This window comes from Amia ocellicauda, chromosome 11 (assembly GCF_036373705.1).
Source record: "Amia ocellicauda isolate fAmiCal2 chromosome 11, fAmiCal2.hap1, whole genome shotgun sequence".
Classification (NCBI taxonomy): Eukaryota; Metazoa; Chordata; class Actinopteri; order Amiiformes; family Amiidae; genus Amia; species Amia ocellicauda.
In genome coordinates this window covers 16,994,795-17,011,961 of record NC_089860.1, presented here as the reverse complement: position 1 = coordinate 17,011,961, position 17,167 = coordinate 16,994,795, and the positions used below count along the sequence as shown (strand labels likewise).

Below are 17,167 nucleotides of genomic sequence, written 5' to 3'. Positions count from 1 at the left end.
ATCCTCAACAGTAATCACAAAACTGGACACCAGCAATAGGTGCCACAACAAGCTATGGAGGACGGTTCCTTTCTTGTTTTACATTCCCTTTTTTCAAAGGAAAAAATCCTTATTACATGACTAACAGGTTTAGCCACAGTGGCAAGCGTGAATGACTAAAACTGCCAAAGAAAGCGAGACTGAAAATACAGACACGACATATAGCCATGGTAGCACTGGCGCCGATGCAGCTACCAGGATTAATGCCAGGATCATACAAATATCTGTAAAACATCCAAATGAAAACTACAACAGTGTGTTTTCCTCCGTTAGGAATACATATATTTATATACACAAGAAATTAAAAACAAAAACTGGAATTCAAAGCAATGGGCCCTGACCATTCAGTTTACTTGGTGACATCACTGTACCTTAGCACCCAGGGAGCACACATGCTGCATGGTTTTTCAATCCTTCAAAGCATTTTAAGTGAGTCCCTGTGAAGACACACAAACTGTGTATTTGAACTGGGCATCGTTGTCTTCATGGTACAAACAATGGAAGTGATTGTGGAGCCGTTAGCAGAACTATCACTTCTTTTAGCACTGTACTGTATTATATTGTCTAGACCCCCTCAGATGAAGAAGGGGTTCAATCATAACCATTTTGTACTCCACACACAAATCACTGAGCTTACAGCATGTAAATGAGACATTTTGTACTACTTGCACGTCGCTCCCATTGCCTTTCAAGATTTAGTTGGGTGATTTTGTTTTTGTCCAGGTCTAATGTATTGGACTTTCCCCAAAAACTTCTGGTCCCTTGTGGGTATATGACAGCTACACACTGTGTCACACTTCAAAATGCAAGAATCTCTTATTCTGACACAGCTAAGTTCTAAGCAATAATGGCAACAGATATACTTCCTACACTGATAAAAGAAACCTCAAAATAAAACTGGTCAACAAAGTCAAATCCTGATTAAAAAGGGAAGTAAAACATCTGCAAAGAATCAATGTGCCTTGGTATCAAAACAAACGCACCATTCAATAGACAAACTTAAAGATCCTAGTATGATAAATTAAATTGGATACTGTTCTTTTGGCATTCGGGTTCGATTTGACAACACATTTATATTAAGTATGTCCAAAGAAATCCAGCACATCTGGAAGTATGTAGATTGTGTGACTGTTGTTCAAGCTCATTAAGAAAGTGTACCACTTGATCGCAATCTAGAACAGACTAGAAAAGTTGACAGTGTTTAACCTATTGTCACTATGCAAGCGCCAGGCCATATCAAATGAAGTACCGTGAAGTACATTCAACAAATTACTGGAGGCATTTAAAAAAAGATCTATAGCCTATGTATTTACTGTGTGGACAGGTTACTATAGCAGCCAAATACTTGTCATACTTCAGCAATGACAATAGCAGTGCAAGGTGCAGCCAAAGAGTGGACCATTCTTTCCGTCACACACTCGGTGACACACCCAGCGCAGAACAGCCCCCTCCCTGCACCAATTGTTCATGCAGGAAGCTATCAAGATGCTGTCATGCAAGGGAAATTGATACTTTTGAGCCCAAACTAACTTCCACTGAAGCATGCAACAAGAAGTTAACTCATCACAGTAATTCACAACACAGAAAGTGGAGACCAGAATGATATATATACTGTATACATATAAAGTGCTAGTGAGCAGAAAGATTAATGATCCTGCTGAGGTACTATACAATAACCTTTGGAGTGTGTAAATCCCTCTGGAAAGCCCCCAGACACCCTGTTCCAGCAAATCCAATAATCAACTCCCATTACTTCACAAGATTACCTTACAGTGCATTTCTGTTCTGTGAGATAGGTCTGTGTACAGAAGTGTATATTTACGTCATTAGATCACCAGGGAAAGAATACTGCGGATTTTATGTACTGAAAGACTTAGGGTGGGTTGTTTTGCAAACCACCTAAATTGTGGGGGAGATCCCTGCAGACCACACTAAATTAACCATGTTTAATTTAGGAAAAGACGAAGACGACATGTTTACATTATTTTACAATGGTTACAGTTTATTTTATTTGGTATACCACTTGAAAGAAACAAACAGGATATGGTTTATTTCAATAACCGACACAAATAACTGGACCTATGGTATATTACTTGGCCGGAAGTACGGTAAACTCTAGTTTACAATAGCATCAAACCTGTTGGTCATCAAACCTCAAACCTGAATATGGTTTACCAAATTACAAATTACAAATTTTCCTTTTCATATTTTGATTTTCTTTATTTAAATTACAGATGTTTATATTAGAAAATAATTAAAATCAGATTCATGAGATTGTAAAGACCACAAGGTATGTAGTTTTGGTCACTGCAGCTTACTACACATATTTGTGCTGTATTAGACACACTGTGTCCTACTTATTGCAATTAACATGAGGCCTTCCGAACGCCTTATGACTCAGTATTACAAATGATTCAGGCATCTAAAAACTGACTTATTCTGTGTGATTCATTTAAACTGTGTGACCGGTTCAAAATCCCATTTGTTCTCTGTGAACCGCACTGTAGAAAGATAGCACAGGGAAGTCATATAAACAAGTTTTCCCCATGACTTGAAAGTCACTGCAGGCAAATCCTCCAAGTGGAACAACAATAAATGATTAATCTGTGACATCTTCAAACAGACCACTTATTTGTCAAATCATTAACTGTTGTCTTTAACTAAAGAATATATTGTTGACTTCTAAATGTTGTAAATGAGTTTAAGTGTAGGGGGGGAAACGAATTTATCTTGTGTGAATACTTGTTTTTAAATGTCTTTACCACCATTAAAATATATTTTAAAAACCTTGTTAATTTGATCATTAATAATTATTGCATATACATTTGTTACGTATTGGTTTAATGGCATTGCAATCCTCTACCAGAATGTAAGTGTAAAAAATATTTTAATAGGTTGTTTAGATTTATAAACAAGGAAAGTTTTTTATGGGTGTGTGTTCACAGGTTTCGTACTCACTGTGTATTGATTATAGTTTTAATTGTGTACAAAACATGTATGGATCTTAAAATGACTAACGAATGTACTCTGATTAACCTCTAAAACACCTGGGAAGGAGCAAGGTGTTCGTAGTTCTTTGGTGGACTGTCTTTGAGGGAGGAGGCGACCTTGCAGTGTAAACGCAGTATTAGTTCCAGTGACCATTTAGAGCTTTAGAGGCGCGAATCTGCCATCCACTACCATACTGACACAGCAGATATACCTCAAGACTCATTTCACACATTCATTCATTAATTCATTGTAACGTATTTGTTATTATAAAATGAACATCTGTGAGATTCAAGCATGCACCTATCTGAAAAGACAGAAGTACCCTATAAAAAATAAATAAAACAAACATTCAGATAACAGGAAATAGCTGCATTGCTAAATTCTCCTCCTTGCCTGCCTTGTACTGTGGCCTATTTGCTGTGTGCTTGGATCACAGTTAAGCCAAAGAGCGGGGCAAGCAGACAGTGGAGTAAACACCAGAAGGAGAGCTGCTGGAAACCGTGCGCTGACCCTGGATTAATCATTCTCCTAATCACTAGAAACCCTGTACCCAGAAACCCTGGCAGCTCCTCACGACAGACGCCACCTCACTGCGGTGACTGGAAAGCAGACAGGACTCCGCTGTGGCCGTGGCTGGCGAGCCGGTTCAGCGCAGACGCATTTCCAGGGGCGGTTCCCAGTGAGCACCCTATCTTAAAATCTCCCATCAGTGTATGAGGGGGTTGCCCTCAGATGGGAAGCAACTGTGATGGCATTTAGAGATAGACAGGGCACTGGGGTCCCTGGATACATTGAACAAGACAGGAAGCACCTCCTCCACTCAACCACAGACTAGCAGGCTGCCACAGTCCCCCTGAATGAGGGAGAGGGTCATGTGACCAGGATGCTGATTTATATAGAGAGATGAGCTCTACTGCCAATTGTTTTTCTGTTCAAATGATATAGAAACTAAACAAATGTAACTTATCCATTAGAGAACACAACACACAATACAATAACACACATCATTCTATTATCAATATTGTTCTAGTAGTAGTAGTAAAAAAGTACCTTATTAACTATATTAATTTCTAAATTCTAGGTCACTACCCTCAGATTACAGATTACGCCCATGAAGAAACTGCTTCCAAGACATTTACTTCAATGAAACAAAAGGCTATCCTGACCTCCATTAATCTAAGCCTGGATTCTCTAGCTACGAGTTTCAGTTTCTTTAGTTGGAGATCGTGAATCACAATGTCTATTCATATTCATTTATAATCAATTGTACTTTGCTTAGGGGCACAAAATAGTGTCCAGGGATATCCTTGCCTTCCAGGAAAGCTAATATTCAAAAGTGATCACAAGGTACCGTGTTGTTAATTTGATATTCAGCATCTCTTCATTATTATGCAACACAGAGATGTTTAAATCATCTGGAGAGTCTGACAAGAAATGATAACAGAAAGCTCCATGGGGTTGGAGGGGGTGACATTTTACCATGGGTGCCTAGGATTTCTAAGCAATTTGTACCTTAAGTGCAGTTAAGTGCTGTGATCTGGCAACTAAAGTATACGAGAGGTAGACAAAATAGGCAGATTAAACTGATTAATGTCCAATAATTAAGGTGAGCTCAACCCACGCAGTTTCCTTAGGAGGACACAAATACTGCTTTGGGAATTGCATGCCACAACAATGTTATGAGTTTTTTTTTTTTTTTTTTTTAATGTCCTGTAGTGGATCAGGGTCTGACATCATTAGCCCTTATGTTGGACAATATATTTAGGCCCCAGTCAGACAAAAATATTCATGCAAATTAAATCAATAGCACCCTTTTCTTTACACAACACTGGAACCAAACAAGTCAGGTATCATACAATGTCATAACATTTATAACTTGAAGACAAAGGGTTTTCCTGTCACAAGCCACCAAACAAGCAATAGGTATTGCATTAAACAACACAGTAATGGGATCTAATATACCAGAGTCAATTGAATTGTCAGATTAGTCCACCATTAAGAGCTACTCAATTGTGCTTGTATAGGGCATCTCATTTCACAGATAAAACCATGTGAAAACACTCAGCTGGTGGCTTCTGCTCTCTCATTTCCATTTTAAAAACAAAACAAACACTTTAATATGTGTAGCAAAGAGCATCGTTTACCAGCCCCTTCCAGAAGGGTATTGACCAACCACCTCACAGCTTAGTGAGAAGTTTTATCTTCCACACCATGAAGTGACACGCTCGAAACATGAGAAAAACTCCCTCACCACTTCTCCTTTTGGTTTCAGAGGCAGGAAGTTACCGTTTTGGTACGCGTGTGTGTCAGCCAATGATTAAGCAGCCGTCTGTTACATAGCAGCACAGAACCACACAGAAAACAACAGTAGAAATGTCTTTACATGAAACAGGAAATGAGGCAAAACCCGAGCACTGAAGGAAAGGCGGCCACAGATGTAGCTTAGCCTTGCGCTCTCTCTGTTAGAAACCTGTCCCACACAGACTGGTGCAAGTCACAGATCTAAGACTTAATCACTCAGAGGCATCTTTCAAACCAAGAGATGTTTTGATACACAGACTCCTGGACACACAACTTGCTGTCACTAAAGGCTCCTCATTGAGCAGCTGCATGCTACACGTTTACAGACTCACACAGTAAACCCCTACTGCTCAGGTGTGCATTAAGGTCAGTGGGTAGACTGTCTAAATGTAGATGTGCAGCAGAAAGATAAAGTAGGTCAGCAAAGGTTAAGAAAGATGCCAAAACAGGGGCTGATGTGTAGATGCCCACTGTTTTTCAACAACTACTAGCCTAGACTTCCTACACAGATCACACCATGGCTTTGTTCAAATACTGCAAGGGAACAAAACCAAAAAACACACAAACAAACGCTATAACAGGGTAGTGTTTTGTATACACATGGTACACAAATAACACTAAATGTAAAAGGGTGTTTTACCACATGCACAGGGACATGAAAATAATTGATCTGGACTAACATGACGTATCCACCTGACAAATTCTATCCCTAGTCAGTTTTTCAGAAAAACAGCACACATTTGTTTTGGACAAATAAACATGGATAACAGATGTATTTTTATTTTCTCGCATGTGTTTTTAAAAAACATTACAAACAATGGTGCCATTTTCCATAATAATGCATTCTGTTACAGATCACATTGTGGCCTTCAGTCCTAACAGAAACCAAAATATACAGGTCTTAATATACACAATTAAAAAACGATATCGTTCAGCATTCACTGAATTTCTCATTGACACTTAGCACAACATTTGGAGAAAGTTTGAACTTCCTGCTTGATGTGCTCTGCATTTCCTGTTGCTGCTCACTGTAGGCTCCTGTTAAGAGCCATACAAATCAACTAAAAACCACAGGTTTAACTTCACCTCCTTTAGCAGTGAGTAGATTTCCTTTTTTGAGAGATGAAAAAAATGCCTTCTACCTTTAAGAGGGTCTAATTTATAAGCCTGTTGAGAAAAATTTAAAAGCAAGGCACATAGCCAAAACTATTTAATAAATAACTTCCTTTTGACAAACTACTTCTTCCTAGACTCATTTCCATCTTATTTATACAAGTATAAATACATACACAGACCGTGATTACCAAAATAACATTGGGTAGTCCAAGAGCAGTGTAAATCAGAGCCTGTGAAACCAGCCCATATTGTGCTAAATAGGCTAATTAATCCATCTTCAGCAGATTTTAGAACATCTTTTCAAGTTCTAATGCAAGAACATAAATAGGCTTTTATATTCGACTGTATCCATTCCACTCTGTTATTCACTGCTAACACACGAAACCAGACAATACAGGTTGAGAAAGCTTTTTCAAAAACTATAGCCAGTGTCACAAACTGGCATCTTTGCATGCTTTGCAATATAAGCCTCTGTAACAATGAAAAGACTCGCTAACGATCATGTTTCTGTATGTAAACCGGGCTCTCGCTATGCGCAGTGTGCTGGAGAGGAGCAATCTGAAGACGGGGATAGTATTCGAAATGTTGTTGCTTGGTAACAAAGAACCAAGGGCGTCAAAACTGACTGCTAATTTTAGTCCATTGTACACTGCAGCAAATGACCGCGCTTGTTTTGCGTTTTCTTTACAGGGGGACGACAACAAACCGCTTTGTGGTTAAAACAGGATTATTGAAGCCTGACGGATACAAGGCACAACATTTACAGTTATTAAATGAGGGAAATAAATACATATTATGCAATGCGTCTTGATTGAGAATAATACATCTTGTGTTTGAATTGCTTTCCCCAGTCAACACCAAATCACAAGACAAGTTCAAAATCTAAATATAACTGATCTGTGGACAATAAACAAGAATTACAGAAGGTTTTATTTGTCTTTTTTTTTTAATGTCTACAACACTTGTGCACTGGCTTGATTGGCCATTGCAGCATTGCTTACCACTCCAACGCAAGTTAGATTGACTTAGTATGCAAGAATATAGATTATTTTAAAAATTGAGCATTTAACAAGCTTTGCTTTTGTCAGCTGCTACTGTTCAACTGTAGATTACTCAACAGCTGTCAAAAAACAAAGAATGTAGAAATCACTGAGCACGATCTGGAGATTTGCACAAGGTATGCGGAAATTTGCTATCTCAGTGAGCTGCCCTTTAAACAGGCCCATTGGACTGATAATGCTATTTGAGAACTGTCAGTTCAATTCCTTAAGTCAGGGACAGGAGGTCATGGATTGTGCAGCATGGGGGGGAAGGGCACAAATACACCAGACAAACAGGCTGAGCCTCACGACTTATGACAGGGATAAACGCGGAAGACCAGGATGGCTTGACTACGGTGGTGAAAACTCAGAGTTCCCTCGACAGATTTGCTTACATCGGATACGGACAGGAGACCTACAAAGCATTAATTTCCGATGACCATATTTGTCACTTGGCAGTCCCCGGCAAGTTTCAGTCCACGCCACCGAGAAGTGATATGTGGGAGTGCATTGGCCGATGCATACACTATTTAAAAAAATTAGACTTCCATGGGTAACCTCTTCTCCACCCGAACATCTGTCCCATTCTATGAGCGGTTTAGAACAGGTTCAGGAGTCCCGGCCCTGTTGTTTTCCATAGGCACCCAGGGGACCCCAGTTTCCTTACGCCTTGGTAAGATATTACCAGCAATCAAAGCCACTGGACATCCCAGGCAGCAGAATACACACCATCATGCCCCCACCACAGCCAGCTGTTTGAGCTGTTCAAAGCTGCGTCAGGGAGTGAGAGGTATTGTATCTGGGCTTAGCTTGACACTTGCCATTTGTTTCACATGCCATCCACAGATTATACTGGAGAATTGTACAAAGGTTTAATTTAATCCAGGGGGGGAGACAAACTAAGTAGTTCTGCTAGGAGCTGCAGCATCCCATTTCATTTTGGTTAAGATGGATACATAACCAGAAGGCAAGACACTATAAGGTATCTACAGTGCATCCGGAAAGTATTCACAGCGCTTCACTTTTTCCACATTTTGTTATGTTACAGCCTTATTCCAAAATGGATTCAATTCATTATTTTCCTCAAAATTCTACAAACAATACCAGCTCAGGTGCATCCTGTTTCCACTGATCATCCTTGAGATGTTTCTACGACTTGATTGGAGTCCACCTGTGGTAAATTCAGTTGATTGGACATGACTTGGAAAGGCACACACCTGTCTATATAAGGTCCCACAGTTAACAGTGCATGTCAAAGCACAAACCAAGCCATCAAGTCCAAGGAATTGTAGACCTCCGAGACAGGATTGTATCGAGGCACAGATCTGGGGAAGGGTACAGAAAAAATTCTGCAGCATTGAAGAGCACAGTGGCCTCCATCCTTCAAAAGTGAAGCGCTGTGAATACTTTCCGGATGCACTGTATATGTGTGTGTGTGTGTGTGTGTGTGTGTGTGTGTGTGTGTGATATACATACACATTTAACTCGAATCCAGGATCCTATATGGAGGATTAGTTATTAAACAGATGGATAGTGCTTGGGCATCTCAAAACTGTGCTCAATATTACAGGGCCTGTGCAGTGGATTATTTGAACAATGATGATCAGTTTCAGTAATGATCATCACACAGCCTGTTACATAATGTTTCCCCTGAAGAGAGAGACTATAGTGGCCATATATTCTGTATTATCTAGAGACTGACAGCTAGATACAGAAGGTTTTAAACTAGGACCATGCTTCACACTCTTGTTCAGTTTTTAAATAGGCTCTATATCCAAGTTTAAATACACTCAATTTACCCATCCCCTAGATTTGGCTTGATATCAGCTAGTTACTCCCCGCCCGTTTACCTGTCAGAATCTGCCGATTAACACAAAGTAACCCATCTCTTTTTTTAGTTCAGGCACAAATAAACTACCTGACCATGCAGACCAACAGAAGTGGAAACAAAAGCTACAATGCAGACTGCCGTAGCTCTTAAGAGGCTTACAGCTAATGAGAAGGGTAGTTCAAAGTCCCTACCTTTCACCAAATATAGTCATTATCTGCAACACTGTGTTGCCAAACTACACAACTATAACCGATACTCCCATGCAAATGTACGATTTGCATCCTACACTCACCGAAGCCAACATGACAAATTGAAGCCAGGCCCACGATACCTAGATTAGTCAACACTGTAGATACACAATGTACCAAAATGTAACCCTAATTGCATTACTACACTTAATTTTAATGCATAAATTAGATACATTACTCAAATACAAAACACTATAAACATTATTGTGACACCTAGTCTAATGTCCTCTGTACTGTTAATTAAAATTGTCCTTTTTTCCAATGTAATATATTTTTTTTATTACGGTGAATATTTTCTTAATCAAATCTTCTGCTCATACAGTTGTAACAATTAATTAGCCTGACACCTTCATGATAGGTTTTTCACTGTGAATTTTGATGGTGTGTGTGTGTAGCAGTCCCTCATTATCTCAGTATGAAATCTAGAATCTCATTTTGACATAATGAAGGGTTGTCCGAGACAAACGTACACGGCGAACACTACATTGGTTTTCACACTTTCCCCAAAATTGTATTCATGTTACATAACTTTCTAATTGAAGCACATCTAAATATGGAAACTGTGGAGTTGTACTGTTTTTATTAACCTCAAGACAACCATTTTATAATTACAGCACTAATGTATTAACTTTCAACTAAGCCTGAAGATAATTCACAATTGGGCAGTAAACATGATCTCCTACAGTCTTTATTTGAGATTCTAATTTTGTATTTTGAAAATAAACAATATTGCCTAAATAAAGCACAACACTGGTACACAAGTGGCAGTAATTTGGAACTCAGAACAAAGGCTTTCGGGAAGTAAAATACATTTTTGTTAACTCACTTTGGTTGCGTTATTGGAAACCACTCATTATAACGCTGAAACTTGAGTACATTATAACTTCGACGGCCATCTGCCATTGTTAGCACTGCTATTGTAGCTACAGCATAAGCCTGTATTATTTACAGGTGTGAATGAAGGCGGGGCAAGGAACGCATAGCTTTCTAGTGCCTGTTTGGCCGTAATAGCAACTCCTACTGTTTCTTATACAATACAGGCAGTTCAATACTTACACGCTGCTGAGGTAGTGCTGAGATATAGACATAAAGTTAAGGTTTCCTACAAGGCTGGAGAAAATGATCTGTTTGGAGAGCACTGAAAACTTTTGGCACTGAAAACCCCTGACACAGGACTCCGGTTTTATTTAAGATTGTACAAATAATAATAGTTTATAATGGATTCGAACCATTTAACTATATATGCTACAACCTTGCCAACCTTGAAAGAATTCTGAGACTTGCTGTAGCTGTGCATGCGTAAGAGATTATTGTATTTGGCATTTATACAGCACATTAGAAATAATGCTACATACACACAATGTGGCCCATGGGGCTGTATGTAGCTACTTTACCAATAAAGGTCTTTAAATAGAATGGGTGGAGTACCAAACAAAACCACAGTGGTGCTGATGTAAGCTCATTGAAGGGAACTTTAAAACCCAACCTGACCAATACCATCAACACAAGCAGACTGCAGACTGCTCCACAGGTTATGCTTAACATTGACGGGAAATGTAATATTAGAGCTCTCTCTTAATTGATCAATCAATACATCAGTAGAATTATAACAGAATTGATTGATCCATGGTTTTGCTTACCCCCTTGAATTTTAACAGTTGGTTGATTTGCACTAAAGTCTATTCTATGATTTTAAGCTTTGAAATAAGTTCAGTTTGTTCAGCCCAAGTCAGCTGACCATAATTTAGCCAAAGTAGTTACTGTTGACTCTCAGTCTGATATGTTTATGGTTCACGATTACAGTGCCTATTTTACTGTACAACTATGTCAACCTGGGCAAGCTTGGACCTCACTATTAAAGCTGAAGCTGGTGTGTGACATGCTTTAACTAAGAAGAAAAAAAATGTCTGTACTTTTGATTCACGCTCGACGCCGTCTGCAAGTGGCAAGAACAGCCGGAGCAGAAAGGGCAAAAAACACAGTTGACATTGTAACACAACTGATTTCCAGCTCCGCACAACAGCTGCTCACACTGGAGTCTGAAGACGAGGGCACGCTGAAATGGTCTAAGATAAGTCGTCAGTCTTCAAGTCTTATTTACAACCATAATATCAAACATAATGTGGGAGAGCATGAAAGATGATTTTCCAGTTTCGGCAGATGATGGAAAAACATTTATTTCAAAATAAACACACGAAAATCAAGGTTATTGTGATAAATAATGAACACACAAACATGGCCTGAAAGATCTTTAAAATAAACATTTTGAAATTTTATATTAAAGGATAACAATATACCGTTTCACCTTGGGGAGAAAAATTGTAACTTAAAACCCATCCAACAAATGAAATTAAAATAATTTGGAAGTTTTAAATGATTTCTCCCCCCACTTCCCTCTCACTTGACAAGTAAGTTACTTTCAAGCTAGTTTCTATTTTGTTATCAACACAGGAATGCTGTTTAGAAGAATGTGATATCAAAAACAATACTAATCCACACTGGGGTTACATCACATGAAGCTAGAGTTTACCAAACTTTCCAGGAGTCAGTACTCAGAAAGACTGTCTGCACACAAGGGACGCTCCAAACGGTTTGGGGGGGTAAATTAAGGTCAAGGATGTTAATGTGCACATGAATCTCTAATCAATGCAATAATTCCCTATGCTGAGCAATTACACATTCAGCCATCAGACTACTCTTCCTGGTTACTACGCGATGTAGATCCAGTGAAGCAAAAGTGTGTCGCGCATTAGTCTCAGCACACACTGCAAGAAAAACTATTGTACACAAGTCACTTCCCTTCAAATAAAGGTAATATATTGCGCTCCCTAGGACCACACTTTGAAAACAACATGAAACAATACTAAAAATCGGTAAAATGGGTTATGATTTTGATAGTGGGCATCAAGAGGCGAAGTACCTAACCAAATAAAAATCAATTGAAAGACTAGCTGTCATTTTTGAATCTGATCAGATAGGGAATTCAGCCAACAACATCGTCATGTAGAGCACAGGAAGACGTTGATCTAAACAGGTTCGTCAGTTTCAAAATGAATAGTTTGCCATTTCTTGATATCAACTCATCACTTCTAATTTGTCAAACAAATTATATAACTTACTGGACTAGAAAGCAAAGAGCTAAAAAACATATTGCTCTTTGTTCCTATAATATTTTTGTATTACCATTTGATATGATTTTACTGCAAATATAAAAGTGCTGTGCAGCTACAGACAATTACAAGTCCATCAAAGGGTGAAATGTATTAGTTACCCTGCAGTTTTGTATCACCAGATCATATTCATGAGACAGTATTTTCTGTTTTATCACCTCTTTTCTTTGTGCTCACAGTAAGATCCTATACACTCTTAAGATAGTCATGACAAACTGCACTTCTACAATGTTATTAAGAAATGCACACACTGCAGTGAGTAAAAAAAAAAAAAACACTGACTCACTCCTGTCATTTTGGGGCTAGATTGCCAAGACACGGTTTCATTGCATAAAGGTCTCCACCCAAGCCACTTAATAACTGTACTTGTAATGGTTTACATAAGGGGTGGGGATCTCTAAAATTGTGTCACTCTGATTTCCAAATGTAAACCTGTACACCATTTTCAAAAATGATTAGGCCAAGTGTTTTCAGACTACAAATCAACTCTGCAGCAGTACTGTATAGTGTACAAAGGGACTTAGATAATATTCAGTTTTGGGCCGACACCTGGCAGATGAAATTCAATGTGGACAAGTGCAAGGTAATACATGCAGGTAACAAAAATGTCCACTATAATTACACTATGGGAGGAATAGGACTAGATGAAGTGACGCATGAGAAAGACCTAGGAGTCTATGTGGACTCCTCACTTTCTCCATCCAAACAATGAGGGGAAGCAATAAAAAAGGCAAACACAATGCTAGGGTATATTGTCAAAAGTGTAGAATTGAGAAAAAGGACAGTGATGTTCAGACTGTACAATGCACTAGTTAGACCTCATCTGGATACTGTGGACAGTTCTGGGCTCCACACTTCAAGAAAGATATCGCTGCTCTAGAGGCAGTTCAGAGGAGAGCAACCAGACTTATTCCAGGTCTGAAGGGAAAGTCCTACTGAGAGACTGAGGAACTGAACCTTTTCACCCTGGAACAGAGGGGACTACGTGGGGACTTGATCCAAGTCTTCAAAATCATGAAAGGCATCGACCACATCAAACCAGAGGAGCTTTTCCAGATCAGCAGGGACACACGCACCAGGGGACACAAATGGAAATTGGGCTTCAAGGCATTCAAGACAGAAAACAGGAGACACTTCTTCACACAGAGAGTCATCACAATCTGAACAAACTCCCCAGCGATGTGGCTGAAGCTGAAAACTTGGGAACATTTAAAAATTTAACATTTAATAAACTGGATAGGATCCTTGGATCACTTAATTATTAATGGACACCAAATGAGCACGATGGGTCGAATGGCCTGATCTCATATGTACACTTTCTTATGTTTTAAAGCGTTGACTATCTATTCTGATTTACGGTTATGAAGGAACTGGCTTGTACTGCTAAAAACATCACCCACATCCTATGCTGTTCTCCTTTTTAATACACTGAAGAATTTACACTTTCCAACTTTCACAAGTATTTCCTGAGACTATTCACTAGTCACTGAACATCAGAGACGCATTATTCAAGACACAACAACGTACAACTGACAGGACACACACCACACATGAAGATACACAACACGTTACGAAAGAAAGCATTTCCATTTAGATGGTGTTTAGTGCTGCTTTGAAATAAACTCCTAAACCACACCTGAAGCTTTGTTAGAAAGCCTAAAAACCTCACCCTCCTCTCAGGAGTGTTATGAAAAATATTTGTACAGTTGTGTAAAATCCATCTACTGTTTGGTAGATTTCACACTGATGTGGTTTCCTAATTATACTTTCTATAATAATTGCAGACAGGCTAAAATTCTCTCTCTCGGTAGCTTGAATAATTGTCTAATGATAATGCACGTGAAAAGGCTTGCAATGCAGGTGTGAACAAGGAAACTGTCCCCAAGCAAAAGTCAGTCATGCAGATGTCTACATTTAACTAGTCATTTGTGTCTGCGGTTCTGCTGTCTGTTGCTCTACTGAAATACAAACGGGAGCATTTTCTTTTCAGTAGGTTAATACAGCAGAACCGCAGACACAATTTGTATCTTAGTGTATCAGCCCTGATCAAAGAATAAAGCATGTTCTTTAAGCTTATAAACACTGAACTAAACTCCTTCCACAGAAATTAAATCTAGCCTTGTCGGGAGAAGGTGGGTGGCTTTAGGACTGCAAAATGTGACACGGCACACACACATCAGCTTTATTACGGCCAGCATGTGCAGATCTGTCCCCTGTGGGAGTGTAGGAGACTACAGTTACATTTTGGAAGTAATGTATCTTTTGACTTGTTTATTTATTAATCTGGCACTCGTGGGATACATTACAACACCAGACACCTGGGGTTTATTGTACTGTGGCAAAGGATATCTCCTGCTTGTGGTCCCACACTGTGGTTCTGCATGCACAGCACACTACATCTCATCTCTAAAGCAAATATGCACCATGTTGTCTGCTCCTGGGGTGCTTTACGCAGGTCCAGCGCTCTGGTGGCCGTGTATAGCTCCCTCCTCTTTTCATCTGTGCGGGAATGTGCGTCCAGTTTCCTATGCACCGACTTTCCAGAAAGTACCAGCGATCCCATCAGTGTGCATCGCAGGAAGTCGAGCAGGACACGTAATGCGCTCAGCAATGACAACTTTCCCAGCGCGCACATCTGGGGGCTCAGGAATGCGCCTGCCCCGCCATGGGCCGTTTCTTTATCACGTCTCACAAAGGGTATAGAGAGGGCATTGTCAGAGGCTACCGATGGGAGCCTGAACAGAGCCGTCTGCTGCCTAGATATAGGTCATCAGATCTGCTCACTCACTCGACACTTTCCTCACGAAGCGAATTAGCGCTTCTGCAGCTCAGACCATGCGGCGGGCATTTGAGCTGCACTATAACACACACACAGGAGGGAAACCTGTTGCTCGCTTAACCTTGAGGTCCATGAATGACTGAATTACACATGCACAACGCTACTACTACTCAGCACTGATCCCACACAAAGGGTTTGCAACTGGAGCAGCTGCACCACATGACATGAAGTTGGATCTGGTATCGCAACAACAGTCACCGTACTTCCTCACATGCGGCTCCTCGGAAGAAACCCGCAGTGCATTTGAAAGCAATTCAATCATCGCCACTTTATTATTATTATTATTATGAAGAATAATATTATGGAAAAACGTGATTGGCACACAGGGTCTGTGCTCTACTATCGCCCGATCACACAATAGCAATGCATGCATGTTAGCAGTGGTGCGACTATGAAAAGGTCCCATTTTGCGTCCTCTTTATTGAAATCGCACACATTATTATATTTCGGGGCGCTGCAGTGCGCTCAGTAAAGTTTGCGAGGCCGGTGTACAGGCTCTCCTGTGCGGGTCCTACACGCCTTTCCTGTCAGACACACAGCCCACACACTGACAACAAACACGATACGTACAAATTTCTTCTTCCCGTCTCCGTCCTCCAGGCTTTTCTTGGACTTCTTGTCCTTGCTGCTCTTCCCGCTGGACACCCCGGCGGCAGCGGAGTTGCCCCCCTGCGGATCCATGTCGCCGGTCGGTAAAAAGCAGCCGACACACACGGGCACACGGCAGCGATCCCCCCTCGGCTGTCAGCCGCGCCAACGCAGACACACCACTGGGTCTCCTCGTCTTCCGCCCCCCGGTGCGAACCCGCCGCGGACCGCCGAGGCCTGAGCGCAGGCTGCCGGGCACAAATCCACTGCGACGCCCCTCCTGCTCCGCGGCCGGGGAAAAAGGGAGGGAAATTTAAAATGAACCCCGAATCCGGTAGCAGTAATGGAGGTTAAGTTCGGGTGCCGCCTCGGTGTTTCCTCCTACACATCAATACACTGTTTTCTTCTTTTTTCCCCCAGAATATGTCTGTAATCAGAGCATTCGCTTATAATCCCGCAAGTTTGCACAGTTGGTGCTTGTGAAAGTTGGTCCAACAAGTGGCCGGCTGTGTGCTGCGCGTCTACCCGCGTCGCCCCGTGCTTTCAGCGCACATGTCCCGCCAGCTCGTCTCCATGTCCGCCCCAGGCCGGCTGCCCCGCACTCCCGCTCCGCTTCCTGTAATCCGCACAGGTCTGCGGGAGGAGGCGCAGGCCGGGCTGCACCTGAGCGCAGCAGGAAGCGCAGCGGGGCGCAGGGCACGCAGGTGTCCGCAGACCTGCGCGGCTCCGCCAATGGGAGCGGGGGATTCTGCAGATCTGCGCAGCGCTGCGGGCATCTGCGCTACAGGAGCGCGACCAGTGGCTGTCGGCACCCTGCAGTGAATTAGCATCTTGACAGAGACCAACAAGCAAACCTAGAGATGAAGAATCAGAGCTGGACTGAAATTAAAAAATAAAATAGACAGCTAATACCTGTAGAATGCATTATTATTATTATTATTATTATTATTATTATTAGCCTTAGCATTAGCTCTGTAATGGCTTATGGAAATAGTTACCAATCG

At 40.9% G+C, this 17,167-nt stretch overlaps 1 protein-coding gene across 1 annotated transcript in view; it reads right to left on the bottom strand.

The window, feature by feature from the left end:
- Window positions 1-16,794, bottom strand: part of diaph1 (diaphanous related formin 1) — a 116,241-nt gene extending 99,447 nt beyond the window's left edge. Inside the window, exon 1 of the mRNA XM_066716274.1 lies at window positions 16,146-16,794. Within this exon, the coding sequence (XP_066572371.1) occupies window positions 16,146-16,256 (111 nt within the window). The 5' untranslated portion in view covers window positions 16,257-16,794. The remainder of the gene's footprint in view (window positions 1-16,145) is intronic.
- Window positions 16,795-17,167: the final 373 nt, after the last annotated feature.